The sequence below is a fragment of the Ammospiza caudacuta genome, chromosome 1 (assembly GCF_027887145.1).
Source record: "Ammospiza caudacuta isolate bAmmCau1 chromosome 1, bAmmCau1.pri, whole genome shotgun sequence".
In the NCBI taxonomy this organism is placed as follows: Eukaryota; Metazoa; Chordata; class Aves; order Passeriformes; family Passerellidae; genus Ammospiza; species Ammospiza caudacuta.
This window is the reverse complement of record NC_080593.1, coordinates 107,323,973-107,351,682: the sequence shown is the minus strand read 5'-3', so window position 1 is coordinate 107,351,682 and position 27,710 is coordinate 107,323,973. Positions and strand designations below refer to the sequence as shown.

Here is a 27,710-nt window from a genome sequence, read left to right as displayed (position 1 = left end):
AACTACTGGATTTGTATGACTCAAAGGCTTTCTCTAACCATCAACAGCCACACCTTACACTTTTCTGTCAAATGAGTGGATATGCATTTAGAAGCCTTCTAGACCCAAGGACACAGGCTGTGTCCTCTTCTTTCTCAGACATCTGGGATTTTTCTTTTCTCTAGATTTTGGGTGACTCAAGGATTCTTCAGCATAATGAGGATAGGGCTCAGTATAGAACAGTCTGCTGCAAGCAAAATTAGTTCCCCCTTCAGATGTAGCAGGTTCCTCTGCAACCTAAAATCTAGTTGTCAGTTCAACCACATTATTGTCTCTGAAGATTCCTAAGTTCACACTGCAGATGAGGCCTACATGTTCTCAAACTGAGCTATCTACACCAGCTCTCCCAGTAGAGTGTCCCTTCATGATAAATCCTTTTATCTGGGGTGTACAGCATACACTCCCAGCAAGTCAGGACCAAAACCTGGGTATGGTTATTCTCCATCAGCAGAGGAAGGGCAGCATTGATGACAGTAGTTTTCCACCCATTCGATTTCCTGTTTCTGTAACAGCTCTGGGGGAAAAAAACCAAACCCCAGACCATCCCTGCCTCTGCTTATCAACTCACATACTCTTTTCAACTTTGGACAGCTGACTGTATAGGAAAAACAGGTATTTTAAAATTTCTTCAGATCTCTGCAATAGACTCTTATTAATCTTTCCATGGTGAACAAAAACATTTTGGACCGAGATGCTTTACATCAGTGCAGAATCTCTCTGGTAAACTGTCTTAATTAGGAGGAATAAGTGAAAAACGCCACATCTCCTTTTCTGTGGTTACATTTTTTTCTTCTTTTTTTTATTTTGTAAATTTTGAGATTTGGATAGAGTAGGAAAACACAGATAAGGCAAGAAGTGAAGAGTCTCACTGAGCAATGTCTGTCTTCTCTCAGCAGTTCATGGAGCTGGGCCATAAAATAAGGAGAGGGAAAGTACTTCTGTGTACTGTGGTGCATGGATGCTTCTCAAATAGCAGATGCTCAGCTCCAGGATCTTCGTGTTATCAGCTGTGCTCCTAGGATTTTGCCAAGGAAAAGACGCAGATACTGAGAGTCTTTTTATGAAGCTGAAGGGGGGAGCATCTGAGTTAGCAAACACGAGGGCCTCCAAGCAACAATCCATACAGCTGAAAAGGGAGCTAGCCGAAATTCTCTGGGGAATTGGAGATACCTCTACTCCTCTCTGATCTTCATTAATGCCTTGTAGCAGCAGTGATAAGTGGAAGAGCAGTAGCACACTTCTGTCTCACGTAAAATATTTAGAGAGAAATTGCTGATTAACCACTGCTGCATTTGGAAGTCCATGTCCCTTCTTCCCTGCCCGGCAGTGACTGAGTTTCCACAGGCCTGCATCACTTGCTCCTTACGGTTTGGGACGGGTTCCTTTCTTATCTCACCCCCACACTCCTTCTCCACCCTCCCGGCAAAGCGACGGGGCAAGGTGACGCCGAAGGAGCCCTGAGATGTCACCTGCCGCGGGGCGGCCGATGGCGGCAGCACCGCCGCGGAGGAGCCGGGCTCAGGACTGCGTCCCCGGCGGGGCAAGCTGCGAGCCAGCCCGGCCCTAGCCCCGGCCTCGGCCCCTGAGAAGCAGCCCCAGGCCCCGGTGGCCGCGGCGGGGGCGGTCCCGGGGCGGCGCTGCAGCGCGGAGCGGGCCGCGGTCAGCGGCGGAGGGAGGCGGGCGCCGGCTCCTCCTCCTCCCGCTCCTCCTCCCTCGGCGCCGGGGTGGGCTCGCCCGCGGCAGCCGGGGTGTGGTGTCCTGCCGTGCCGTCCCCGTGTGCGATGGACTGGCAGGTGCTGACCAGGGAGCTCTCCCTCTACCTGGAGAGCCAGGTCCGCGTGGGCTTCTTCGGCTCCGGCGTGGGCTTGTCCCTGGTACTGGGTTTCGGTGTCGCCTACGCCTGCTACTACCTCAACAGCATCGCCAAGGTGAGCGGGAGGGCGGCGGGGCGGGCGGGCTCCGCAGGTGTCCCGCCGATGGGGACAGCCCCGAAGGTCACCGCGACCCACCGCCCGCAGGCGAGGGGATCGCACCTGAAACGGCTGGGGGGGAGGGCAGGGCTCTGCGGCCGCACTGTCCTCCTCAAATCCTCGTCCGTCCCCTGGAGATGCCGGCCCGGGGTCCCGACTGGCCGAAACCCTTCTCGAAGCCCACACGGGCCCGGCAGCGCAGCCTCCCCGGCCGCCGGGGCTGCGTCTTCCGCAGGGGCCGCCGGTGACCCCCGGAGGCCGCCGGCCTGCGGTGAGGGAGGGCTCCCCTGGTCCTGCTCCGTCTGGCAGGGGAAGGGGCTCCGGTCTCGGCAGTCCCCAAAATGCATTTGTACCAATTGGAGAGCTTGGCCGGGTGCCATGCTTTGGAAAGGGAGGTTAGGAGACTGCCCTGCACAACACAAACCCGACCTACTTGGTTCACTAACAGGGCAAGCGATCAAGTAGTTTTGCTGCCCTTGTGTCCCCGTCGGTACCATCCTAAGTACCTCTGGGGGCACCATGGCAGCGTTCTGGAGGCTGGAGCACTCTTGGGCATCTCCTCATCAGCAGTAGTTTTACAGATGAATTAGGCAATCGCAAATTACTTGGATACAGTGAGCCTGACGAGATCTGAAGTGGCCCCCTGGTGAGAGCGCCTCGTTGAATGCGAAATCAATTGAAAATAGGCATATCAAAAGGGTTTTGACCGTCGAGGCCCTGAGTGTTGCCACAGTCCTTCAGAGAACCGCTGGGAACATAGCCTTCCTTTTCATAGAGAAGACAGTACTTGATTTTGGTGAGAGGAGAAAAACGAAGGGAGGATGTGCCATTACAGCTGTTTATGTGGAATGGTTTTTCTCAAAGCAAGTGTTATTGTCCTATTAATGCTTGTATGTTGAGGAGTCATTGTGACAGAGAGGTATAAGAAATATAGTTGGTAAAACCTGAGCTGTTTGGAATACAGGGACTTTTCCTTGTTAATTGGTAAACAAATGGAAACTGTAAGCAAATTGTCTACATGCAGAGCATTATTAGAGAGGAGGAACCGATGCACTTGTGTACTGTAGAATGAGATGGGAGGAGAAGCATCCTACCAGGTTAAAAAAGGTACTGCGGTCAAAGTGCGTGCATGAATTAAATGTCATTTTTGTGTGGTCCAAGAAAACAGACTTGGTAAAACCTTTCTTGTTTACTAAGAAACAGCACGATTTTAATATGTCAGTAAAGATATAATGCTGGTAAAATTAGAGATAGATATGTTATTAGAAATGGGTAAGGAATCCATTATGCTTAATGGGTTTCACTTTTTGCTTGGGCATTTTGGCATTTTGTTTGGTTTTCATTTACTTCTCTCTGTACCATTAAAGGTAAGAGCATTGCAAATGATTATATGAAATAAATTAGTTCACTGAGAGAGGATTTAAATAAGCTTTATTTCTTTGTTTTTTAATTTATTTTAGAAGAATGTCCATGTCTGACTGTAGTCTCTTTTCCTAGAAACCCCAGCTGGTGGCAAGCAATGACCGTTTCTGCCGCTTTCTCGAGGAATATTGCCCTGTTGTGACAGAAACTTACTATCCCACGATTTGGTGCTGGGAAGGTCGGGTGCAGACACTCCTGCGCCCCTTTATCACATCTAGACCCCAAGTACAGTACAGGAAGTAAGTGCCTTCATTCTGGAAAGTGATTGATTTGATATCCAGCTGTTCTCTTACTCTGTGTCACACCCACTGTCTTTGCTCAAGTTCGTGCCTGGTTTTTCTTTGCTTTATGCCCACCTTTACAACTTTGTCATAGACTTGGAACTACCTTTATCGTGGATTCAATATGAAGTAGGTTTGAAAGGTCAGTGTTCCCAAATGGCCCTATTTTAGTTCAGAGTTTTGTAGCACTGAAATATGGGTGACAGTATAGGAACTGATGTGGTTATATGTGCACAGGTTTACACAGTGGATGAGGTGTTAAAAGACCTCTGGAGGTCAGCTATTCCAGCTGCCCTGCCTTAGCAGGGTCACCCAGAGCCAGTTGCCCCAAATCATGTCAAAATAGCTTTTGGATTTCCAGAAGGATGGTGACTGCATGATACCCCTGGGCAAATTGTGCCAGTGCTCGGTGGCACACTCTTTATTTCCTGATATTCAGAGGCCACCTCCCATGCTTCAGGTTGGGCCCATTGCCTCTTGTTCTGTCAATGGGCAACACTGAAAGGAGCCTGGCTCCACCCTCTTTGCACCCTCCCTTCAGATACGTAAACGCATTTCTAAGTTCCCCTTGAGCCTTTTCTTCACGCTGAGCAGTCCCAGTTGTCCCAGCCTTTCCTTGTAGGAGATAGGCTCCAGTTTGTTCATCATCTTTGTGGTCCTTTGCTGGATTATCTCCAGTATGTTCATGTCTGCCTTGGACAGAGCTGGACTCAGTATTCCAGATGTGGCCTCACCAGTGCTCCACAGTGGGGCAGGATCATATCCCTCAATCTGCTGGCTATAGTTCCTCCTAAGCCTCCACAGCCTCCAGACATTTGGCCATCTTTACTGCAAAGGCACATTACTGGCTCGTGTTCAACATGGCATCCACCAGGAGCACCCTCAGGTCCTTTTCTGCCAAGCTGTTTTCCAGATGGGCAGCCTCTCCTGGTACATGGGGTTCTTCCTTCCCAGGCCCAGGACTTTGCACTTCCCCTCACTGAACCTTGTGAAATTCCTGTCAACTCATTTCTGCAGCCTGTAGAGGCCCTCTGAATGGCAGCACAGTTACTTGGCTTATCAAACATTCTGGTGTTCGAATGCCATAATTCTTCAAAGGTCATGCTGTCACTGTATCTGTCCATAAAACCAATGCATTTTACCTTAACCATAGCACGGCCACATTCAGCCTTGTTTTGAATATACAGAACTTCTGGGATTTCCAGAGTAACTTTTACCTGTGGAGTTTTTGTGTTATGTTCTTTCATGCCTGAGAGGCATGCCTAAAGAGGCAACATTTCCCTCAATCTAAGAGGGGAAAAATCCCTTATATTTATTTTTTGTCCTCAGCTGATCTCTTTCACACAGAAATGAGACTTAGTCTGGCAAATGAGGCATTTGGCACAAGACCTAAGGAGAGGGACTTTTATGTGCCGGAACCTGGATGCAACACAAGTTGTTTCAGCTCTGCTTGCACGGTAGAATAGATTTAGCATTTAGCAGCTTCCCTTAGTTTTAGTAACTAGGAAACATTTCAGTGGTATGGCCATGTCTACTTCTTCTAGTCCTTCTTGTACACTTTTATTTCAAGGGTTTTGAGAAAAGAAACATAGTTCCATGGAGCAGTGCTTATTTTGCACCATTTTAGATTGTGTTGGCAGTACTAGCAGTGCATCTACTTCCCATTACTGAAAAAGGGCAAAGCTGAGCTAATGAGTCCAACAAGGCTGGTCACCTTTGAAATCTGCAGTAGTCACTACCAAGAATTTCAAAAGAAAAATCAAATGCCAGGTAGGCTTATATTTCAGCACTTTCCACACCAACTCCCTCGAACCGTTAAAATATGAATATATTATATTTTATCTACATGTTTGGCTATCTCTTCTCTATTTGGATAACTGCTTTTATAAATTATGAAAGTAAAGTAGCACTTTATCTTTTCAAATTTCCAGGAAGTGGGAAGATTTGTATGTTTCAAAAAAAAAAAAAAACACGAAACTTTTTTGTCATTGTTTAATGCATGCATGTGTTCCAGAGATATTACAGTATTTGTTGCATTGTTAAGATATATGCTATAAGAGTGCATTCTAGCACAGTTTGTAGTGATACGGGGTGAAAGATGCCGTAGTGTGTGTCTGTGTTCTGCATGTTTAAAACATAACCATCCATTATACGTTCTACTTCTTTGGATGAAGAGGGAAAAAAATTGTGGTAAATGCATACAACATTACCCAGTGTGCTATCAAAAGATTCTTAGATGATTCAAAGGAAATCTGCAGTACACAAAATTGTCTGTATAAAACTCAAGGCAGTGCCAAAAATCCATTAGTTACAAGCTTCCAGTACATCAGCAGCAATTTATGAAAGGCCATGTCTTCATTTACTGACTTAATTTACTGAACAGGAATTACCCTGCAAATTGACTGTTCTAACTCTTGTCAGCTGTAGGTGTAACTCTTTCTGACTCCAGACATGCCTAGTCAGGTGGCACTTTGAGTATTACAACATAATGAAAAATGCAGAATTCATACCTCTTAATCTGTAAACTGCAAGTACTCTTAATAGCATGTATGTATTTTTCAATCTGATCAGTGTTGTCTTAAAATGTACCTTTCAGTGAGCTCATTAAAACAGCAGATGGAGGACAGATTTCGTTGGATTGGTTTGATAATAATGACAGCTCATACTATCCTGATGCCAGCACAAGACCCACTGTCCTGTTATTGCCTGGCCTGACAGGAACAAGCAAGGAATCCTACATTCTTCATATGATCCATCAAAGCGAAACACTGGGATATAGGTACTGTTGTTTTTCATTGCTGCTCATTTTGCTGCCTCTGGTAGGATCCAGTATCAGTATGTATATGTATCAGATGCTATCCTAAGGCAAATGAGATCTGAATACAGTAGTTTATGTAAGAAAGTGTTATTAGTAATAATAATCATAGTGGAATTATATAACAGGCAGTACATTAGTATCTACAGATGTGCCCCAGAGATTGCAGTGAATGCCAGCTAAGTCTGCACAGGGCTTTGCTGCTGCTTCTATAGTTATTATATCATATTAGATGGTAACCTTTACACTTTCTAGAGAAAGGGTTTGTATTCAGCTCCAAGAAGACTTGTGTGGATGGGTTGCTGGCAGTAGGCCTTGGAGGAGGTCAGCTTCTGAATGCCAAAATTGCTTGATTCAGCAGCCTCAAATTCCTGGGTGCAGAAAGGAGAGCTAGCCTACTGTTACTGATGGCTTTTGAGGGGGTCTGTCACCTCTTCATTGTCACTGTGTAATTTAGTTTCATTCTTAAGGCTTCTGGTCAGATTTGGGTAAAATAAGTGGATTAGTCGACAAGTAGACTCCTTTATGTAACCATAATGCTGCTGCTGCACATTAAAATAAGTCATTGTTCCAGGATCTGTATTTGGAATATTAGATTTTGTCTTTGCAGATTGGCTTCTGGTGCTGACTCCAGTAAGTTCTTCGAATATGTATATATTAGCTTTTATCTACGTGTTTGGCTATCTCTTCTCTATTTAGATAACTACTTTACTAAATTATGAAAGTATTTAATAGTTCAAAGTACTTTTTAAATCACCTTAAAACTTAGCAGTAAAAAATATCAGAGGAAAACCCTGAAATCAGCAACTTGTTACTATTAATTTTTAAACTGGAAGTTTTATATGCATGTCATCCCCCAAGGGAAGAAGGTAGAATATTATAAAGTGGAGCTTTATGTCAGATTTCAAGAGAATGCTCTAATTTTGTTTTTAAATAGCAACATTTGATAAAAACATAAAAATAAATATTCTTTCATGCCTTTAACCTATCTAAGTATTTATATAATTTAATAAAATTATTTCAGTGAGATGGTAGAAGAGCAATAGAAAAGTAATATTTATTGAGAAAGTATGGATTCTTAAATCATGGTAATACTGCTAGAAGATTCAGAGACTCCCACCAAGAGAGAGAGACCAGAAACTTCTGTTGTACCAGATTAAAAAACAAAATCATTCCCAAGAACCTGCAACAGATCCAGCTGTCATTATTATTTTGACTTGGCTCATTTCTTCCAATTTAGTAGAATTATGTAGCCTTGGGGGATGTCTACACGCGGATCTCGGACATTCTTTTTTCAGAGCACAGCTTTAGGCTGGGCCCTGCACTGTCAGAGCTCATTGCAGAGTGCAGGCAGGACATGTCTGTACCACCTTCAGCTAAGCCTTGGGGTTCTCACCCTGCAATCTGACCTGGACAAATCACAGAGCTCTGGTAGTCCCACTGACCTCAGTGAACTCCATTTTGGTATAAAGCTTGTTCCACACAGGTCAGCCTCTAGGATCTGTAGGTCTGTAAATATTTATGTGCTGAACTTATTCATAGATGTGGCTCATTTTCCTTTATGCGCTTTCATTTTTTTGTGTGCTTAAGTTATCTCTTCTGGTGAAATTAACAATGTGCACAATTGAATTTACTGTCTCAATTTTTAGATGCGTGGTTTTTAACAATCGGGGAATTGCTGGCGAGGAGCTTTTGGTAAGGATGCCTTCTAAGATAAACATCTCTCACTTATAAGTGGTAATTATGAAATCATTTGTACCTATTTGTACAGTTGGATTTAAATGAGAGAAACTCAGAGCATGGGTTGAAAATGCAGAGAAGATAATTCAGCCATCTGGTAGATCAATCATGTGCCAATATTAATTTTTTGTTTTGAAACCCTAGAGGGTCAACTGGTCAACACACAATTTTTTTTGAACATTTAATTTTAGGAAATTATTCAATTAATAATATCTGTAACACTAAAATGAACATTCCTTACATTTCCTTTCCAAAAACATTACAGTATCTAAAATGTGCACAACTCTGCTCAATCATTGCAATTTTCTCCCCTTGATTTAACATACATATCCAGATATAATACACTGTAATTTCTTTCCCAGTTTAAACTATATTTTTGATGTGGTTAAAAAGATGTGCCATTAAAATTGATCCATACTACATGTTAGTAAATTAATGAACCAGCTTTACATGGATAGAAGTAGCCTGAAAGTTAAATGCGTTCTTGTATTTTTCTCAGCAATCATGACACAAACTCAGCTACAGAGGACATTTTTTTTGGGGACAGAAACATCATGTTGGCTTAGAAATAACTGGCCATTCCTCAGATGAAAAAAATCTTGAAGCTAAACGTTTTTTGCAGCTAGGGACAAGGCATGATGAAATATTGCTGAATAAGCTTTGTTTTTTCATATGCGTTCTGTTGACAATTCTGCAGCTGGAATGAATGTGCATAATACTCAGTATTGTTTAGCATTTTTTTAATACCCTGGTTTCAAACTTTAAAAAGCTCAGAATGTTTTTCCATAATCAGATAAAGCATTTCAATGCAAATATTGCCATGTTAAGAGTAGTTTTCTGCATACTTTTGGAGATGGATCTACAAAGCAGTTTTGTGACACACAAAGTCCTTATTGATGAATTTCTGAAACATTTAGAGAAAAGATCCCTTGTTTGGATACATTGTGTGTATTTTACTGTAATCGGATTTACATCTTTAAGCTTTATAAGTTCTTGTGGTGCAGCAAACCAGCTAAAATTGTCACATTTTCTGCAAAGAGGTTTCAACACTTTAGTATAAAATCGCTACTTAATGAGTCTGAAGCATAGTTAAGCACCACAGTAGAAGTTAGTTATGTAAGCAGTTCTTTTTCTAGTCACTTTAAAGATAGATTCAAATTTGCAACAAATAATAGTTACTTAAAGAATACTGTACTCATTGATTCTTGAAAGCTATTGTGAATTATTGCTCTGGAATAATCAAATATCATATTGACCACAGCCACTGTGAGCTAAGATGGTATTTTAAAATATCTTCATACAAAGTGTAAATAGCTAAACATTAAACTGTCTGGAATTACTTAAATTTAAAACGGATGCTATATCTTTAGTGTTATAAATTTTAATCAAATACACTTTCACTTAAAATATATTAGATGCTACTTACCAAAAATAATTTATTTTTCCTTGTAAGGTTGACAATTTAATTAAAATAAAACACATTCACACTGTTTATAATGAATAGGATGTTAAACAGTGAAGAGTGATTAATGTGGATGAGAAATGGAAATGCAACATAAATGGAAATTAAAAACGTGTTTAGTTTTAATTATCTAGATTTAGCTTTTCTTTCCATTTCCTCATCTGTGACGTCAACATTTCAATATTCTTGTTAAAGGTGTTCTAAGTAATTAGTTTAGTGTTGTTAAAATCACCCACAAATAGCTAGGCAGTTTAACTGAAAGCAATTAAAAAAACACCCTTGAAATCCATTGTTCCTTCCGGCAACAGAAAAGTTCCATTCACTCATAGTTATGTATTTTTATATTTAGTGTTAATGTGTCACTGAATTTTGGCAGTTCAGCCAGTACCTATAGTTAAGTCCAGGTCACTAACATGTTCTGAGCAGCTCTAAAGTTAAAAACTTTATTTCTCTGTAGATGAGGTCTGGATAACACCATTAGAAAAAAAAAAACTCATGTCACTGATTCTTATGGTGCCTAAATGGACTTGTCTCCCTCAAACTGCTCCAGATAGTCCCTCAGGCTGGGCTGTTCCTGGTATCTGTGCAGGAGAGGCTCAAAAGTTGTGCTTCTCCTTCAATAGCAGGGAAGTGGTTAACCAAATCTTACCCAAAGGGTTACCAGACCTGGTGCCAGCAGAAGTCATTCCAAGTCTCAGTTCAGGATTTAAAGAGACACTAATGATGGATAAAGAACAGATAATATATGTTTCATTGCTTTAGTTAATTGAATAATTTGCTAAATTAAGTAAACCACACTGGAGAATTTATTGACCTGTTTATTTGGTTGTGTTGTACATAAAATCTAAATATGAGTTAGTTTTCAAATGCTGGCCGGCAGAACTTGAAATCTAATGCTCTTTTTTGCATTTGAATGTGGGTGAATTTAATTTCCTTTTCTATATACTACAGCCTTTATAATGTTTCTATTTCCTTGGGGTATTTTAAAAATATCAGTGTCTATCTAGTTCTGTCTAGTTTAGCACATTGTTCTCTCTTCAGATTTTGTCTAATGACCTGGAGGTTGCAGATGCTGAAGATACCTGTCACTGCTTTTACTTTGTAATGATAACAAGTATAACTCCTTCCTTCACCTCCTTGTGAAACGTTCTGGATTTCTATTTGCTATATAGTGAAGCTTCACAATAAATGCTAAATTTATCTTCTTATATAATGATCCACTGTTCAGTTTGCTTTGTCCTTAAAGGATAATACAAAAGCTTATGATGGCATTTTTTTCCCTCTTGACTCCTTACAGACACCAAGGACTTACTGTGCAGCTAACACAGAGGACTTAGAGACTGTTATTCATCATGTGCACAGCTTGCACCCCTCAGCTCCACTTATGGCAGCAGGTGTTTCTATGGGAGGGTAAGGTTGTGTAACACAAGCCTCAGCTTAACTGTGATCATAAGACTGGTGTAGCCTGATTGTAAATTATTACTCTGGAATACTTGGATTGCTTACTGACCTGCAAGCAAGTCGGGTTTCTCTCCAACAGTTAGTATGCAGAAAACTTTTAGAAACTTCGTATCATTGAGGCTTTGCCTCTGTGTTAGGGAAGGCTGAAATTGGCAAACATTTAAAAACTGGGGGGAGAGGGGTGGAGAAAGACAGGAAACAATGACAGGCAGATTGACAGCCAAACAGGCAATACAGTCTTCAGAAACTAGGGAGGCTGTCTTCAGAACAGAGGGATATAAAATAGGATCTTGAGCTAATACACCATGTTTCATAGCAACCTCTGGCAATAAGATTTTTCTTCACTCTGTATTCTGCAGTGTGTGGGTAGGTTAGGCTGGAAGAGGTGTGGATATCTGCTCTGTCTGGCTCAGAAGCAAGAAGCGGTATTGTTCAAACTGAAATGGATTGGTAGAGCATGTGGTGTTAAGACTTGCTGTGTCCTGGCTTCTCTCCAGAAAACACAGTGAGAACAATGATAGCACAGTTTCTTAGGAAAAAAAAAACAGTGCTAGAATCTAGCAGAAATATTCCAGCAGCTTCTTTAACAAAAATCGTAGCAGAGGAGACTTTTCCGTAGGAATACTGCAGACACAGTGGTAACTTCCTGAGACTTCCCTTTTCTCTGATAAATTTTGTGGGGGATGGGCAGATACAGCCCACATACATTGATATTAATATAGATTACTATATATTGACATTAATCTATCAATGACTTGTAGGAGCTTTGAGATAAATACATATTTGTTCAAGACTGGTATTTTTTGCTTTTTTGTAAATCTTTAGTCACTAGGTTCCCTGTTCTGTTGAACAGTAGTTCCAGGAGGGAAAAAGGCTAGTCAGCTTAACTTCAATTCTTTAGGAGGATCCTCTGGGAGCCATTTCCAGGCATATGGGGAATAATGGTGACTGTTTTCATCAAGGACAAAACATGGCCAGGTGATCTGATTGCATTCTATGAGGAGATGACTGGCTTCACAGATGAGGGGAAAGAAGACAATGTTGTTTGTTCTGGAGATATTGTTTGTTCTGAGTCATCTTTTGCACCAAAAGACTTACAGAAGCTGTTCTTGCTGCAGAAACCTTTCCCTTGTCTTCCACATCCCTTGCTTGTTCCAGCTCCAGCTGAACTTCATTTTTCCTAACTGCATCCCTGCATGCTTCGGCAATGACTGCTTTCCCAGGTAGATGACCTGTCTTCCACCTTAAGGATACTTCCTCCCTGAAATTGGTCAGAAGGGTTTTTTTCCTCCATGTGGTCTTCTGCTACTCTTGCTCAACTTCCTGCATATCAGAATGTATCACACTTCTGCTTTATGTTTGGTTATCCTTAAAGTTCCCTTTGCTCATCAGGGCCATCTGATGCATTTTTAAGATGAGAAGTAAGTGGGTAAATGAAAGCCAACTCTCTCCAGTATTATAATTCTGCTGCTTACTTTACCCACTTACTTCTCATCTTAAAAATCCACTATCAAATAATCTCAGTGGCCAAGACTGTTCTCTACCTGACCAGTTCTTCCTTTCATATGAACAGCCGATCCAAAGAATATTTTTCCTATTTAGATCCTTGATTATATATAAAAATATTGTCCTCAACACTCTCCAGAAATCTGGTCTGCTTGTGCCTTGCTGTGGCAGTTGATGCTGGGATAGCAACAATTCCCTGTGCCTGGCAATTATGAAGGGCTGAAAGTGTGGTAGAAGCTGGCAGTTCTGAGACTGGTACAAAAGGCCACATCAGCCCTTAGTGTCATTTGTCCTTGGCTTATCCAAAATACTGGCAAAGTCTGTTACAATGGCACAGGGAATCTGTGTTGTGTACCTGGTTTATATGTAACCAGCATCACTGGGCAATTTTAGGCAAGGTGTTCCATCTCCCCCCTCCAATATGTTTTTAAAATCCTGAACCAAAACCAGAAAGCGTATGCTTAATTGTACAGAACACTGGAATAGTCTATAATCATCTACATGAGAACTGTTTCCTTGCTTCAAAATTAATTGGAGCATTGCATATTTAAAATTAAGCAGGAGCAAGGATCTCAACAGGGACATACTGCAAAAATCATCCACTTGTCTTAAGCTTACAGGAATTTTTTATCATCTATTGCTTTTCAGAATTTTCTGAATAGTCAGATAATCTATATTAGACAGATTTGCCCCAGTTAAGAATTAAAATAGATGCTCACTTCACAGACATATATAAATGTAAATGAAAGACCACCTGTTCTACTATCTTCTGTAGGTATTATTGTGGAAAAGGAGTTCATTTTGTAACATAAAGATTCCTATGCCTTCTCTCTACCACATATTCTCTGTGAATTCTGTTAGGGAAGTGCTGCTTCTGCTACTGCAACTTTTTTGGTTGGTTTACTGGACTGCCATCCTATGACATGGGAGGTAGTGCAGAGGGATAAAGTCTCTGTGATGGAAGACTGGTTCATAATGTCTTTGCTAAAGGTTGCTGTCTCCGGAAGTACAGTAGAGCCAAGGTAAAGAGTGTGGCAATCCAGGGAGATAACTTAATGTTACTAATCAACTGCAGTTGTTTGTGTTGAAGATCTGGAATTAAAATGCTTGTTGGAAACTTTATGGTCTCAGGCAATAAAGTAAGACTTAGAGCTTTTCCTCCAGTAGTTTTGTTTTACTCTCTTCGTGCTGTTTTATTTTTTCTACATTTGAAGGGTAGATACTTGTCAACTCCCCCCTTTTCAACTCAAGTGAACATTAGTAGTAGAGACTGTAAGTTGCAACTGGTCAGAAAGACAAGACCTGAGCCATTTATTTGGGTCATAATTTTGTTTATCTAGTTTTTTTCATTATCCAAGACTTGATATATTTTGTGTTAAAGAAGAGCTATGTTCTTTCTTATGTGTGAGGTGGGGGAATGGCACTACCTTAATTTCAGAAGACCTCTTCATAGTGAGGCAGGTGTGCCAGGGCCAGCTTGCGTTTGTCAGGCACACAGATCAGGTTTATCACATCAAGGAGACCAAGAGCTTGTAAGATGATAAAACTTACTAACACTTGGGAATACTTGTTCCATGAGTAAGAATCATTTGACTTTTCCCTCCCTTTAGTGATTTAAGTAAGACTAGTAACTACATTTCTATTTCTAAATGCACTCCTACTCACACCCTACCCTGTTCCTCTCTGATAGTGGAGAAAGTAAACTTCATGAGTCATATGTTGATTAGGTGACTGCCTTCTGGGTGTACTAGGCACAACTGTAGGACTCGTACAAGAAACTATAGAAAAACAGACAAAAACATGGCTGTTACATTTACTCTAAATTGAAGCAAATAGTTTGATAGTATGTATGTTTCTGTTTTTCATTTGTAGCATGCTTCTTTTAAATTACCTGGGAAAAACTGGCAGAGACACTCCTTTAATGGCAGCTGCAATTTTCTCTGCGGGTTGGAATGTTTTTGAATCTATAGAATCTCTGGAGAAGCCATTAAACTGGCTTCTTTTCAACTATTACTTGACCACTTGTCTACAATCCTCTATCAGCAGGTGAGTTGCCTTCTGAACTATTTAGCAAGGTGGAAGGATTTTAAGATGAGATGGAAAAGAGGTATAAAAAAATTGGCAAAATTAATGCTGTAAGACCTCTAGTTGTTCTTTGTGCATTATTTGGTAAGTTTTGAAATTGGAAGATCTTTCCAAGAAAGTTTGTCATCAATGTGACTAAATATGCTTCTCAAGGGACTCACAACAAGCCCAATTTACTTCTGTGTCTATAGATTAAGTAAATGGATTTTTAAAATTTTTAGACTTGTACATATTCACTTTGAGTAGATTTGCATATATAATAATTTTTTAAGTTGGTATTGGCTGCAAAAGCACAGAAAGACCTAGTTCATCATTGGCTTTATAAAACCAGGGTGTATTTTGTATTCCCAAATATTAAGTTCTCTTATCTTTGGCATCTTTCTCATGGCTTATGCAGATTTTTACTATGTTGCTGGATGTACCTGCATATGGATGAACAATTATTCTGGTCTTGGATTCCACATTATTCATATGATAGAAAATTAAAAACAAGCAAGTTACACAGTTACTTCTATAAACGTATCTGTAAAGCAGAGAACTTCTACATTTGTTTATATAACAAACATACAAGCCCTCAAATTTTTACATTCTTTTTAGGCATCGACAAATGTTGGAGAAATTATTTGATATGGATCTTGTGATGAAGGTATGTGAAATTGTTACTTCTGCTTGAGCTGGATGCTGTTTTCCAAATGCTGACATAGTTCCCTATTTGAATTCTGTACTTCAGGCTAGAACTATTAGAGAATTTGATAAGCAGTTCACTTCAGTCATGTTTGGCTACCGTTCAATTGATGATTACTATGAAGATGCTAGCCCATGTCGCAAGCTGAAGTCAGTAGGAATTCCAGTGTTATGTCTAAACTCTGTGGATGATGTTTTCTCACCAGGTCATGGTAAGTTTAGGCTTTTTAAAATATATTTATCTGTATATGCAGTCATTAAGACAAAGCACATAGGTTTGAGAATAAACTCAGACCTATGTGTAGAAGTGTATTTAAATGTTACTTGCATGTAGGATCAAAACTTCCATGGAGGGCTCAGTCTTGCACATATAAAACAGATGATGATGGAGAGACTTGATTAGTGCAGAAGTATATGGGATGGCCTCATTAGTCATTAGTGGAGTTTTTACAGTCAAAAGAAAGAAAGAGGCACATTTAGGATGTGAGTTTTCTCACTGTAAGAAAGATACCAGATGTAGTGCCCTCTCAGAAGCGCCTGTTTCTGTTACCAAGTAGGAGGAGAACCCATAAAAAAGGAACTTGGATTCTGATGTCATTCTGTCTGGATGTAGACATTCAGAATTCAAACTGTAAACAAGTGGGTTTTTTTAATTGCCATTCTTTGAGTTCCCTACAAAGAATGTGTGGGAGTTTCTTATGTTTGAGATGATATGAAATCCTCATCTGTTGATCTCAGAGTTGCCTCCTGTCCCTGTAAATTAAAAGTAAAAAAAAAACAACTAAATTATATTAGTTACATCTAATCTTGTAGGCCAAAATCTAGGGTAAGGAAAAAGATGCACACAAGGTGAGCTCCTAGATGGAGGCAGGTTGAAATGAATAAGAACCATCAACATCAGCTAAGCAACAGGCTGAAAACTCCATTTTCTATTTTCTTTCTGTTTCATGCCAAACATGTGGTCATTATGAACATTTTTCTTTTCCTCTGAAAATCAAAACCCCGTTGCTAACTATTCTGAAAATATATGCTTGTTCCTGTGGTCTGTTTATTGGTTATAGCTTCTGAGAAGAGAAGGAGAACAAAAGCTAATGTAGGAGAAAACCACTAAAATGAACAGCTGTTTGAGGCAACAGTCTTCAGCAATGAGCACCTGACACCTTTAAAATGTAGTTTATACAGCTGATTTATTTCAGGGAAGTTTTCTTCTGCCACCACAAGTGGAGTGAGATTGTTGCAGAATGAGTCATGAAACCAAAGTGAGCAGGCAAACAGATCAGAACAACAAGCAGAAATTAAAGAACTGGAAGGGACTCTTTGTGTGTACTGTTTATCTGTGTGCAGATGTACAATACGTGCAAAAACATGCACACATGTTACTATTTATAGTTTGAAGACCAGTTGGAGACAAATGTTAGAGACATAAAAAGGGCTGCTCCAGTAGATTGCACTAGAAAAAGTCTGATTTTTTCTTCTCTAGAACAAAAAGCATCCATGCTTTGCATGAACAGTGTAAAGAGGTGACAGACACCTAGTATGAGGGGAAAAAATGGTGACTCTAGATTAGCCAAACTACCTATCCTTTACATTGGCCAAAACAGAGGCTTAAAAAAAATAAGGTCTGGGTAAACGTAGCAGTATTAAAGTGGAATACTGTATGTAACTTTAAAAAATTGCAGTTCAAAGGCTTTCTGAAACAGAGTTAGTCCCTTCGTATTTATTTGCTCTGTGGGATTTTTTTTCCTTGAAATCAGACAGTTGCTTGTTCTCTCATAAGCTTATAATGGCCTGAAAATGAGAATGGATGGGCTGTGACCCTAAAATCTATGTCCAAATATAAAATCTGGCTAGTGATTCTGAAGATAATTTTAATAGGTCTTAGGACTCTGGACATGACTTTCCCCATAGCACTGCAGGGAGTTCATCTGCTGTGCCTTGCTTCTTTCACAGAGTATCTGAGAGAGGGAACAATGGCTTCAGCACTTTGTTTAGCATTAGGTGAGTTTGTGGTTTCTGCCTAAAGTTAAGTAATAACTGTGGCAGGGTTTACCTAGTTGGCATAGTGACAGCAGCAGTAAACCAGTCAGTGTGCCTCAATTCCTGAAATAATTTGTTAACCTTTCCCAGCCCATTATGACTGGGACTGGGACATTTGTTGCCTAGATAAAAAATAGTGCAGATACTCCAGCCCCCTTCTATCTCCAGCTCTCAAGAGCCAGCTATTGATCTGGCCCTATGACATTCAATCTGAACACCAGAAAACACTATTTTACTGTAAGAGTGGTCAAATGCTGGCATAGTTGGTGTGGTCTCCATCTATTGAGATACTCACAACCTTATGGGACACAGCCCTAGAAAAGCTGCTGTTGGTAACCCCCTGCTTGAGCAGGAGGTTAGACTAGATGATCTCAAGAGGTCTCTGTGATGTGTAGTTTGAGTTCTCAAAGATTGAGTCCCCTTAGAGTACAGCTGTAGTAAATCAATCCTTGAAGCTCTTTTGTTAAACTAACAAGTCGTGGTGAACAGTGGTATGGCTGTTTGTGTAAAATTAGGTATCTAAACTATTGTGAGGATGCCTTAGAAGTCTTGACATGTAGAGGGGGGTGAGGTAGAACACCAGTACTTCTGAAACAAGAAGTGATAAGAGTCTATTGTAATGACTGTCCATCTTCTCTTAAAACTCTGACAGTAACCAGTCTTTCTCCATGAAGATATTTGGGTGGTTAGGCATTCATTTATTCCTTGTCCAGACAGTTAATGCTGTTAGCTGTAAACCCTTGTACTTGTGGAGACAAGTTTACCTCAGAAAGGGCCACCAGGACGATGCTGATTTCCTGCTAATAGCATGACTCTGTTATTTCTGTCTATCCTTGGCTCCCTTTTCGTTTGTGCTGTGTACCCTCAGTAGGAATCGTTGTGCTGGCAGGAGACACAGAGCACCCCAATTAGCAGCCTGGGATTTATGTCTGCTACCATTAGTTAATGGAGTTTGTCGATCTTGACATCTTCTGTGAGGTGTTTTAAGTTAGCAAACATTAAGGGCTGGTGTTACTCTTGGAGGTGACTTTATTCTGGCAAATGGCATTTTTTTCTAACTTAAAAACTTCTATGTGTGGACACACAGAAGCCTGTGGCAACCAAAGGCAGTTTCCACTCACAACTGTATCATGGATTCAAAGCCACAAAATTCATACTCATCCAAACCCCAGCCTTTTGTTAACTTTGGGGACTGGTTATTTCACGCCTCATTTCTCCCAGTAATACTTACCAGCTTTTAAGCTACCTTCCAGTTCTCTTGTAGATAGCTGTAATTTCCAAGAGCTGGGAAACTGGCCTAGAAAACTCACCAGGGAGAAAGCTGTGCCAGAATTCTTTTGTATTTAAATAGTTTCCATAAAGCCAGGCACATCTATCTTACAGTAACAGAGCTTGAGGGATACTAACCGAAGTCTGCTTTGTCACTACATATTGTGGACCTAAAGAGACACTTCCCTTAAAAAGTGCAGATGCTGCCTCAGTTGCTTGTTACTACCTGATCATTTCTTCTCATGTGCTTTTTGGTAAACTTTGTACTTCCCAGCAGTTATTTTTAAACATATTGTGAAAATGTGCCATTTGACCTCAATCCAGTATTATGAAGAAGCAATCAATTTGCAGTCCTTCCTTAATGTTGCTGTTTAAAGTTCACAGAGCTTGGCAGCTGATGTATCTGTAGTTTAATTCTGGAATGCAATTCTCATATTGCATAATACTGACTAATGAAAACAAATGCTTTCTTCATTGCATGGCACTTCTCTCACCATAACATTTAAACAAACCACTGCTTCAGGAAATATGTAATAAAGCCAAGTCAAGCCCTTGTATTTTGTAAATGTGAAAAATAAATCAGGAAGATGGTGTGATAGCATTCATTATCACTGTCACATTTAACTTTTCATCTGAAGTGGCATTTTTCTCTGAAGAGACTTTTTAAGCAGTGTATTAGGCATCTGACTTGAATTTCACCGTACTAAGGCTTAGCTAATTGCTGCCGATGAGCATTGTGCCCGAGCTGGAAGCCTGCCCTTGGAGCTAGGTACCATGCCAGCTCCCTCCTGATCCACTGTGACAAATAAGTGCATGTCTGAGCTCAGTTATATATATTTTATTGAACTCTCTGAAGCTTTTGTGTCCCCCTGAATTCACACTTGAATTGTTTTAGGTGTTAGTGTACATCTGTTATGTAAAAGAGCACAGTTGAATGCAGTTGTCAGAAGAGACCAAATGACCAAGACAGATAATAATTCAGTTAAAAGTTTAAGGAACAGAGAGAAATCAAACAAAAAATGGAATGTCTGACAGCAGTGACTTATATGTTTTTTCTTTTGTTCTTTAAGAAAATAGTAACTTCTGTTTGGCAAAGAATGTACAACAAATTGGTTTTGAATGAAGTAATTCTGCATATAACTATTCACATTGTTGTTCTGTGATCACAAATCAGGTCTGTGCTTGCTGGATCAAACAGCAGTACAGATTTTGGCCAAAAGAAACTCAAGTACAAGGTTATGTGTGGAGAAAAATGAACAGTGGTATCTTTTGGCATGCAATCCTATCTCCTAGAACGCATACATCCAGTGCTCCATTCATCTCCCTTTTACATTGCAAAATTTACTCTGTTGCATTGTGGTTTTATTTACTGGATGGCTACCAGTCCCTAGGAACAGCCTTGAGAAAAGTATCACGGCACTGCCAAGCATCATTTGCATTTTGGCACTGAGGAGCAACTCAATTCTCTTCTGAGAACCTCCAGAGCAAGAAACTCTGCTGGGGAGGAGTAACATAGATAAATAGAAGGAATCTCAGGATGGGGAAGATGACATTTCTAAAGACCTGCATGTGGCTTGCACCTTTCCAGGCATGGAAAATAACCAGCATCCTAGTGCAGGACTGGCAGGCTTCCAGGAAAGAGCCACTGTAGCTGTGTGGAGGCAGGCAGCACGTGGCACCCACTACAGTATTGCCAACCAGTTTGGGAATGAATGACCACCAGCAAACTGATTTGGGAGCTATGATTACACTGGCAACCTCTGAATGACAGACATGCAGAGGTCATGGGGAGATTGGTGGCCTGTAAGGCTTCCCCAGCTGGGCTGGCACAGTAGAGGAGACATTTATTATGATCTCCTTTTTATCCCCCAGCAAAGCAGTTTCTTATCAGGAAGGGACATTCTCCCTACATATTCCGACTAGTCTGCCAAACTGAATGACGCTCATGTTTTTGCCTGTTTAGTGAGTGAAGAGGTATGTTCATGCCAGTTAGCAGCTGATCCTGAATCTCTTACTACTGATGTGGTTCTCATGCCTATCTCTGATACTTGGAGGTCAATCTGTCTCTCCTCACATATTCCTTCTCATGCCCTTGCACAGAAGCCTGTTTATTAGTCCCCTCAGTGACCAGGCAGACAGCTGCAGAACAGGTGTGGGAAGTGTGATTCATTGCCTGAAGCAGGCATGGGGTTTGTGTCTGATCCCCAATTCTCTCTTGGGATTCTGTTTAACATGGACCACAGACTACTGGAGTGAAGAAGAGCAGATGGCTTGGTACAGATAAGTGGGGAAATTTCTATGCAGTCAGCAGAAGGTGATGTGAATTGCAGCCACTCTCTTTGTACATGGCAATGTGTTCCTCCACAGAATCCAAAAGAGGCAGATCAGAGATTGCTGAGCAGATTAACTCAGGCAAAACTCCAGACAAGCACGTGCTGAGTCTGAAAATGATGCATGTGTTGGATTGCAAGAAATAACACATTGTTTTCTGCATCCCATGTTCTCAGCATGTGCTATTCCCCAGTCTAGGCTTTTACATCACTGACTTTTTAGTCTGGCCGCAGTATTGCTTTAAAAGGGCCAGATCCTGCATACAGTATTTTCAGTTTTCCAACTGAACAAAAGAAAAGCCAAGGATTTCTTGTAGAAACAGTAAGAAGCACAGTTTCTTTCTCCTAGTAAGGAATCAAAATCACTTAGTAAATGCTGGAATCTACAAACTACTTAGATGCCTGCAATTTTTAAAGGAGGGAAAGAGTGGAAGAAATGGATAGCACTGAGTAGCAAAGAACCTCACATACATGGCAAGAGAGCTCCCATTGCTCTCTGCAGCTCAGTTTGTGCTCCCCCAGGGTATGGTCAGGTACCTTATGTTATAGGCAAGGAGTTTGTAACACACCTTGACAACAGACACTAATCCAGCTGTGCAGGCAGTTGGTTTTGCATCCGTGCTGAGGCCCTGAAGTGGAACAGAGCGTGTCGTTCCAGGCACTGCTGGTAGGGATCTCTGAGGCACAGGCTGCTCCCCTGGCTCCACAGGTCCAGTGCTTCTGCCCTGATCTATTTTAAGTTGCACAGCTGTTCGCCACAGTCATTGCACTCCAGTTCTCCTGTGATTTACTCTGGCTGGGAGTCCTTTTTTGGCTAAGCAAAGGGTTACTCTGCTCCTACTCCAGTTGCTGAAAATGAAGGCAAACTGGCATCTCAAGGACACAGCTTGAGTTTGCCAGCACCCAAATGAAAGTAAGGAGCACACCTATGCAGAGATAGAGACTATTGAAGGATAATGACCTTTGAGACAGCAAATATATAAAGGGGTAAAGGAACAGACTCCTAGAAACAGGAATGAGTGGAAGGTGTCTCTGAAGGAAGTGCAGTCAGAAAGGGATGTGAACAACTGAACATGGCCAAAATTGAATCTGATTCAAAAATACTTTAAAGTAAATGAAGAAGTAATATAAATCTTGTGAACAACTTGCTGCTTAGTGTTGTAGTGACAAGGCATTTTTAGTTGAGCAGTATATGACTTAAAAACAGAATTATTTTCTTGTCATAACCTTTTTTTAGACAACACAGTGAAACTGCTACTATTCCCTTCTTTGGACACAGCTTTTTTGTTTTGCTATTGCTTTTTCTGTCAATCTTGAATAACCAAAAATCTGTACGATTTTTATTTTTTTCTGTTTCATAAAGTTTCTTACTTGAAAACTGGAAATTTGAAATGCATTCTTTACTGAAATGTGCTGAGATTTCTGCTCCTTCAGATGTCTACTTAGCATACCTAAAACTCCAGAGGAATTTGCTTAAATAACTTAATTTTTATAGATCAGTGGTGTTTGCAGTCTTCATGTAAAGCTGCGCTGCTGTGTTAGCCAGTTCAAATGATACCAGGGTGATCCCATCACACCAAGTATCCTTTGTAAAGTCATATGCTTCCTCTGGTGTCAGTCTGTGCTAAGTGACCTCTATTTTCCTTCAGAAAGGGAACTGCCCAGGTGGTGAAATTGATTAAGCCACACATCTATGCAGAGTCAAAATAGGAGGTACTGAAGCCTCCCTCCTACACATTTCCAGATCAGTGCATATCTCAGATGTCATTCACTGATGACTTTAGGCTAATTGTAGGCCATTGCCACCTCACAGAAGGCTGACTGTGGCTGCCTCTATTCAGATGTTGGCATTAATATGGGGAGCTAGATTAGGGTGCTAATCAGATCAGGAAAACTAACCCAGCAAAAGAAAAATCCTTCTACTATCCAGTCTAATAATCTATATTCTGAAATAATTTCTAGCAGTCACTATTCAGTAGAGAGCCACTAATCTCCTGGGTGGCATGGATCAGCTTTCTGTGTCCTTATACCCTTGTTTGCCCCTTCTTCTTTCTCTGTTTACCTTGTGTCTTAGATTATGGGCTCCTCAGGGCAAGAACCATCCCCCAGTGTGTTTGCATGGTGTGCTCTAAACATGCAGGTGTAAACATATGGCAGATCAGATATAATGTAATCTTTTATATTAGCTGATAGGATATCCTACAGACTAAATCTTACCCTGACATTAAAGGTTCTGTGGAGTCTCACACAATTGCAATTGAGGTCCCAGTTCATCAGCTTTTCTAAAGTTGAATATTGCAATAACAGTTAAAAATTAAGAGGTCTGATCGTCCTTTTACTTAAACTATTTATAGCAAATCCTAAATATGCATTAACATGGGTGCTGTTCCATCAGTGTGAGTGAAAGACAGATGAAGCTGGAATTTTTACAGCAGCCAGGGGAAAAAAAATCACACAGTTAAGGTGAGTTAATGATGAAGAGAAAAATGGTTTTTAATACAGCTATGGTTCTAAACCCTGATATTTAAGTGAATATTAAGTAATACATTTAAGTGTACATTAATGTTGTACCTATTTATTCGTACATAATATGAGAAATGTTTAAGAGAAGTTTTTCAATGGCTGGCATTTCATAAAAGGTAAAGGACTTAAAATGTTTTTTCCTCCCTTTTAGCTATACCAGTAGAAACTGCCAAACAAAACGCAAACGTAGCTTTGGTTCTGACTTCATGTGGAGGCCATATCGGTTTTCTGGAAGGAATATGGCCAAGGAAGTGCACTTACATGGACAGAGTCTTCAAGCAGTTTGTGCAAGCTGTGTTTGAGCATGGAAATAAAATCTTTAGCATGTAGCTTTGGACCACTGTAATAGCACAGTGGCACATTCTGACAAGGGCAGTTAAGCTTAGTGCACAAATTTTAACTCCTGTAAGCCAGCAAATGGATAAAGTCTATTACTACATGCAAAAATATTTTTGCCTAAGATTTTGTAGCAAGAAATTAAATATTATGTTGTCACTTTTATATTTATTTTTAATATGCCTTACTAAGAATGACTTTAAATGAAACAGTGTTCTGCATACATCAAATTGCACTTAACCAAAACTATCAAGTAGAGAGATTATAATTCCTCAGGATTTTAATTTAAATCAGTATGTATTTAGGAGACTTTATTTAGATGGCTTTTATTATTAGAATGGCAATACTCAAAAGAGCTTATATTATCCTGTCACATATAGTACCACTTGGCCCATTCCTTAGAGCACTAAAGGTGAAAATATTAAAATACTACAACAAAAGGAGGGATCAAATAAAAGTACTGATTCTTCAAATAAGTTGAAATTTCAGCATGTTATTCCACAGCATTAGACTGATATCTGCTTTTGCTGTTCTGCCCTGAGAATATTCAGATTTAGGACTGTTTATTGTTTTTTAAACTATGTCAATGCCATACTTGTCTTACATGGTTATTTTTTAAAGAGCTAATTTATAGTGTTTACATATAACCAAAAGATTCCTTTAAAACAGTACTGTAATAACTTATGTAATTAAAAGACATTTTTTGCATTTCAGAGTTTATGTAAAGCTGGGTGTTGTCACATAAGTAAGTAACACATACTTCATATAACTGGTAAACTTGGTGATTGAACCTGCTATGTTTATATTACCTTGCAAGAACATTTCCGTTTTAAAGAATAAATATTAGAGCATCAAGAAATTATTATATAATCTGCTTTAGATTAAAAAAGAAAAATTCAAAGCTTTTGTCTAATATCATTTCTGAAAAGAATGGAACAAACTGTTTAAAGAAAGTTGGGATGGAGGGTCATAGTTGTGCCTCTGGTTTGTTTATTTGGTCATTTGTCACCATGTTGGCAGTAGGTTGCCAAATCACTGGAGCCACTGCAAACCAACTTCTGCCCTAGCAGCTGACAAGTTGTGAGGGTGGCCAAGGCATCGCGGCTCTCCTGAGCCCTGACAGAGTGACAGCCGGTGTGCAGAAAGGACAGTTGGACAGAATGGATTTTGAAACTACTGGGAAGCCCTAATTTAGGGCATACTGAAATTTAGAACAGGCCCTTAAGCAGCATCTCTGGAGCTGCCATCTTTTGCTGATCACTGATTTGGCCTAGCCACGTACAAGAAGTCAGGAAAGATGCCTCTGCATTTTTATTTTTATCTTTTGAGCAGGGTCAGTACAAATAGAAAATACAGCTAAAAAAAGCAAGTCAGGTCTTTTGTCTCAAGCAGTACGTGAACACTCCTCTTGCAAAGCATGTTTCCTAGTAACAGCAAAGGAAGAACAAAAATACTTTTTGTCTGTAGAAAAAGAAATTAGGACATGCTATACAAGAGCTGTTTTGTAAGGTAGACTGTTGAATTAAGAAAATTAAAAAGTGTTTCAAGTTTTGACTTTTCAAACAGGCACTTCCCCAAATAATGAACTCTTATTTTTTCTCTAGTAAGAAAAATGAGGAAAGTGACTTGCAAAAGCAAAATGAAATTTTTTGCATGCTACTACAATACAGAAAAATAGCATATTAGTAGGGTGCCTTATTTATTCTTGTATTCATTTCCAGGTTTTATGTTCATGAAAAAAAAGAGCAATAAACAGTGTATTTAGTGTTATATTTGTAAAATTGTTTAGGTACAGTACTGTTCAAATTTCAGCATACAGTATTAATAAAAATAAAACCACTTACATTAAATCACACCTTACCATTTAAATAAAAGTATTATGATTAATGCCAGAATTTCTGTCTCTCTGCACTGTCTTAATTTAGGCCTGATCCCTATACAGATCTCCATGAGACAGTTATCTTTAAAGCTGCATCAAGCAAAAATCTGTAAAGCTGGTGTTCCCCCCAACCCCCCGATGTACAGTGCCCTTGTATCTCATTAGGGAAAAAGCACAGTGTGCAAGGTGGTAACAATCAAATTTTAATATGAGTATCTTCAAGCTTTCCCAGCCAGATTTTCTGAAACAAAAAATGCAGACACCTCAGATCTTACAGGGTACACACAAGCTAGAAGCAAGTGCCATAAACATTTTTGCTGTGTAGTAACTTTGTACCTCACACACAGTTTTTATAAAGTGAGCCAAAGTCCACAGCGTGCCCTCTATTCAAAACAGTGTGAATTCACAGGGTCTTTATTTGGCTTTTCATGTGATCTGAGTATCCAGGCATCAACAGAGATAGGTAATGCTGAAGGTGGGAGAAAGTTGTTAGTTCTCAATGTACTTTTTACTGAAAAGATGGAGTAGAACAAAAATGAAATTCCTGGCCATGAAGGCTGCAGACACCTACCTCTTAAAAAATCTTTTTTCCTAGTTCAGAATTCCAAAGTAGCTGGAGTTGAAGATGGTGGGGTCCTCTAGAGATTATCTGGTTCCACCCTCCTAAGACAGGACATATCACATACGTGCTCCAGAACATCCACCTCTTAACATTTATCCCTTGGAGTCAATGTATAGTACAGTTCTTTTTCTCTGTGAGGCTTTCAGTCACCCAAGAGCCATTTGGGGCCTCAGCTGTCTTAGCACCAGATCATAAAAGACCAAGACTTAAAGGTGTAATTTATTATGTGCACTCTTGGCAAACAAAACAAAACAAAACAAAACAAAAAACCAAAACAAAAACAAACAAACAAAAAAAAACCAAACCCCAAAACTTTAAAAACTGAAAATTTCCAATAGGCAAATATGGTTCTTTGAATACAGAGAAACAAATCCATGGTACACATTTCACACCGAACAGAAGAATTAATGCCCTTTTCAGAAATCAAGACACTTAACAGCACCATTGAAAATACCTAGCAGAAAGGGCTGTGGATGACAGTCTACAACTCCACAAGAGCTGGCTTCAAAATAATGCCAATAAAGCAGCAGTGACTCCAGGCATGTCAACATGGTCCTGTCAATGTGGCACTGAGCGTCACACTTCAGGTACCAACATGCTGACTGTTGCAGAGTGCAGTCACTCCGAGGCCTAGACTCATCATTACAGAGATTGGAAAAGGGCTCCACATTCAAGAATTGCTCCTCAGATGTGGTTCAGGAAGCTTCTCCTTATCTTCTCCATGCTGCAAGTTGCAATTTCCAGCTGAGATCTAATAGTCAAGTGTTAGCGCCCTTCAAATCAACAGAATGGAGCAGCTTACTTTATCTCAGCAGTTCCCAAATGTTTCATACAACAGCCTCCTCCCCTTTTTCTGCAATGGTCTAGACCCGTGTGTACCACTTACACATATATTGACTCTCTGTCCCAGACCCAAATCTCTGTAAGCCAACTATACCAGCTTTCCCTCCAGATGTACTATCTGCAGTTTTTAAAATTCCTGTTACCCTCTTCTGCTGAAAAAAAAACCCAACCCAACCCAAGAAAACCCAAATTCACATTTGGCATGCAAGCAAAGTGGACAAGTCCCAGCCCAATATTTTTTCCCACTTCCCTGCACAAAGAAAACACCAAAAGAAAACCAACTATTGAAATTCTACCTCTCGCCATTTCAAACATGGCCCCCCATTTTTTCAACGAACTGCCCTGTAAAGCTCTTTAACTCCAGGCAGCCAGGGCATTCAGCATTCCTTGCTGTCCCACGTGCCAT

At 40.2% G+C, this 27,710-nt stretch overlaps 1 protein-coding gene across 1 annotated transcript; it reads left to right on the top strand.

Annotated features, from left to right (window-relative positions):
- Positions 1 to 1,732: 1,732 nt before the first annotated feature.
- On the top strand, positions 1,733 to 25,855 carry ABHD3 (abhydrolase domain containing 3, phospholipase). Its single transcript, XM_058810032.1, has 9 exons — positions 1,733 to 1,967; positions 3,507 to 3,670; positions 6,309 to 6,491; positions 8,177 to 8,222; positions 11,027 to 11,139; positions 14,569 to 14,742; positions 15,379 to 15,427; positions 15,512 to 15,677; positions 23,776 to 25,855. Exons 1-9 carry the CDS (start codon positions 1,821 to 1,823, stop codon positions 23,952 to 23,954), a joined length of 1,221 nt encoding a protein of 406 aa, XP_058666015.1. The 5' UTR covers positions 1,733 to 1,820; the 3' UTR covers positions 23,955 to 25,855.
- Positions 25,856 to 27,710: the final 1,855 nt, after the last annotated feature.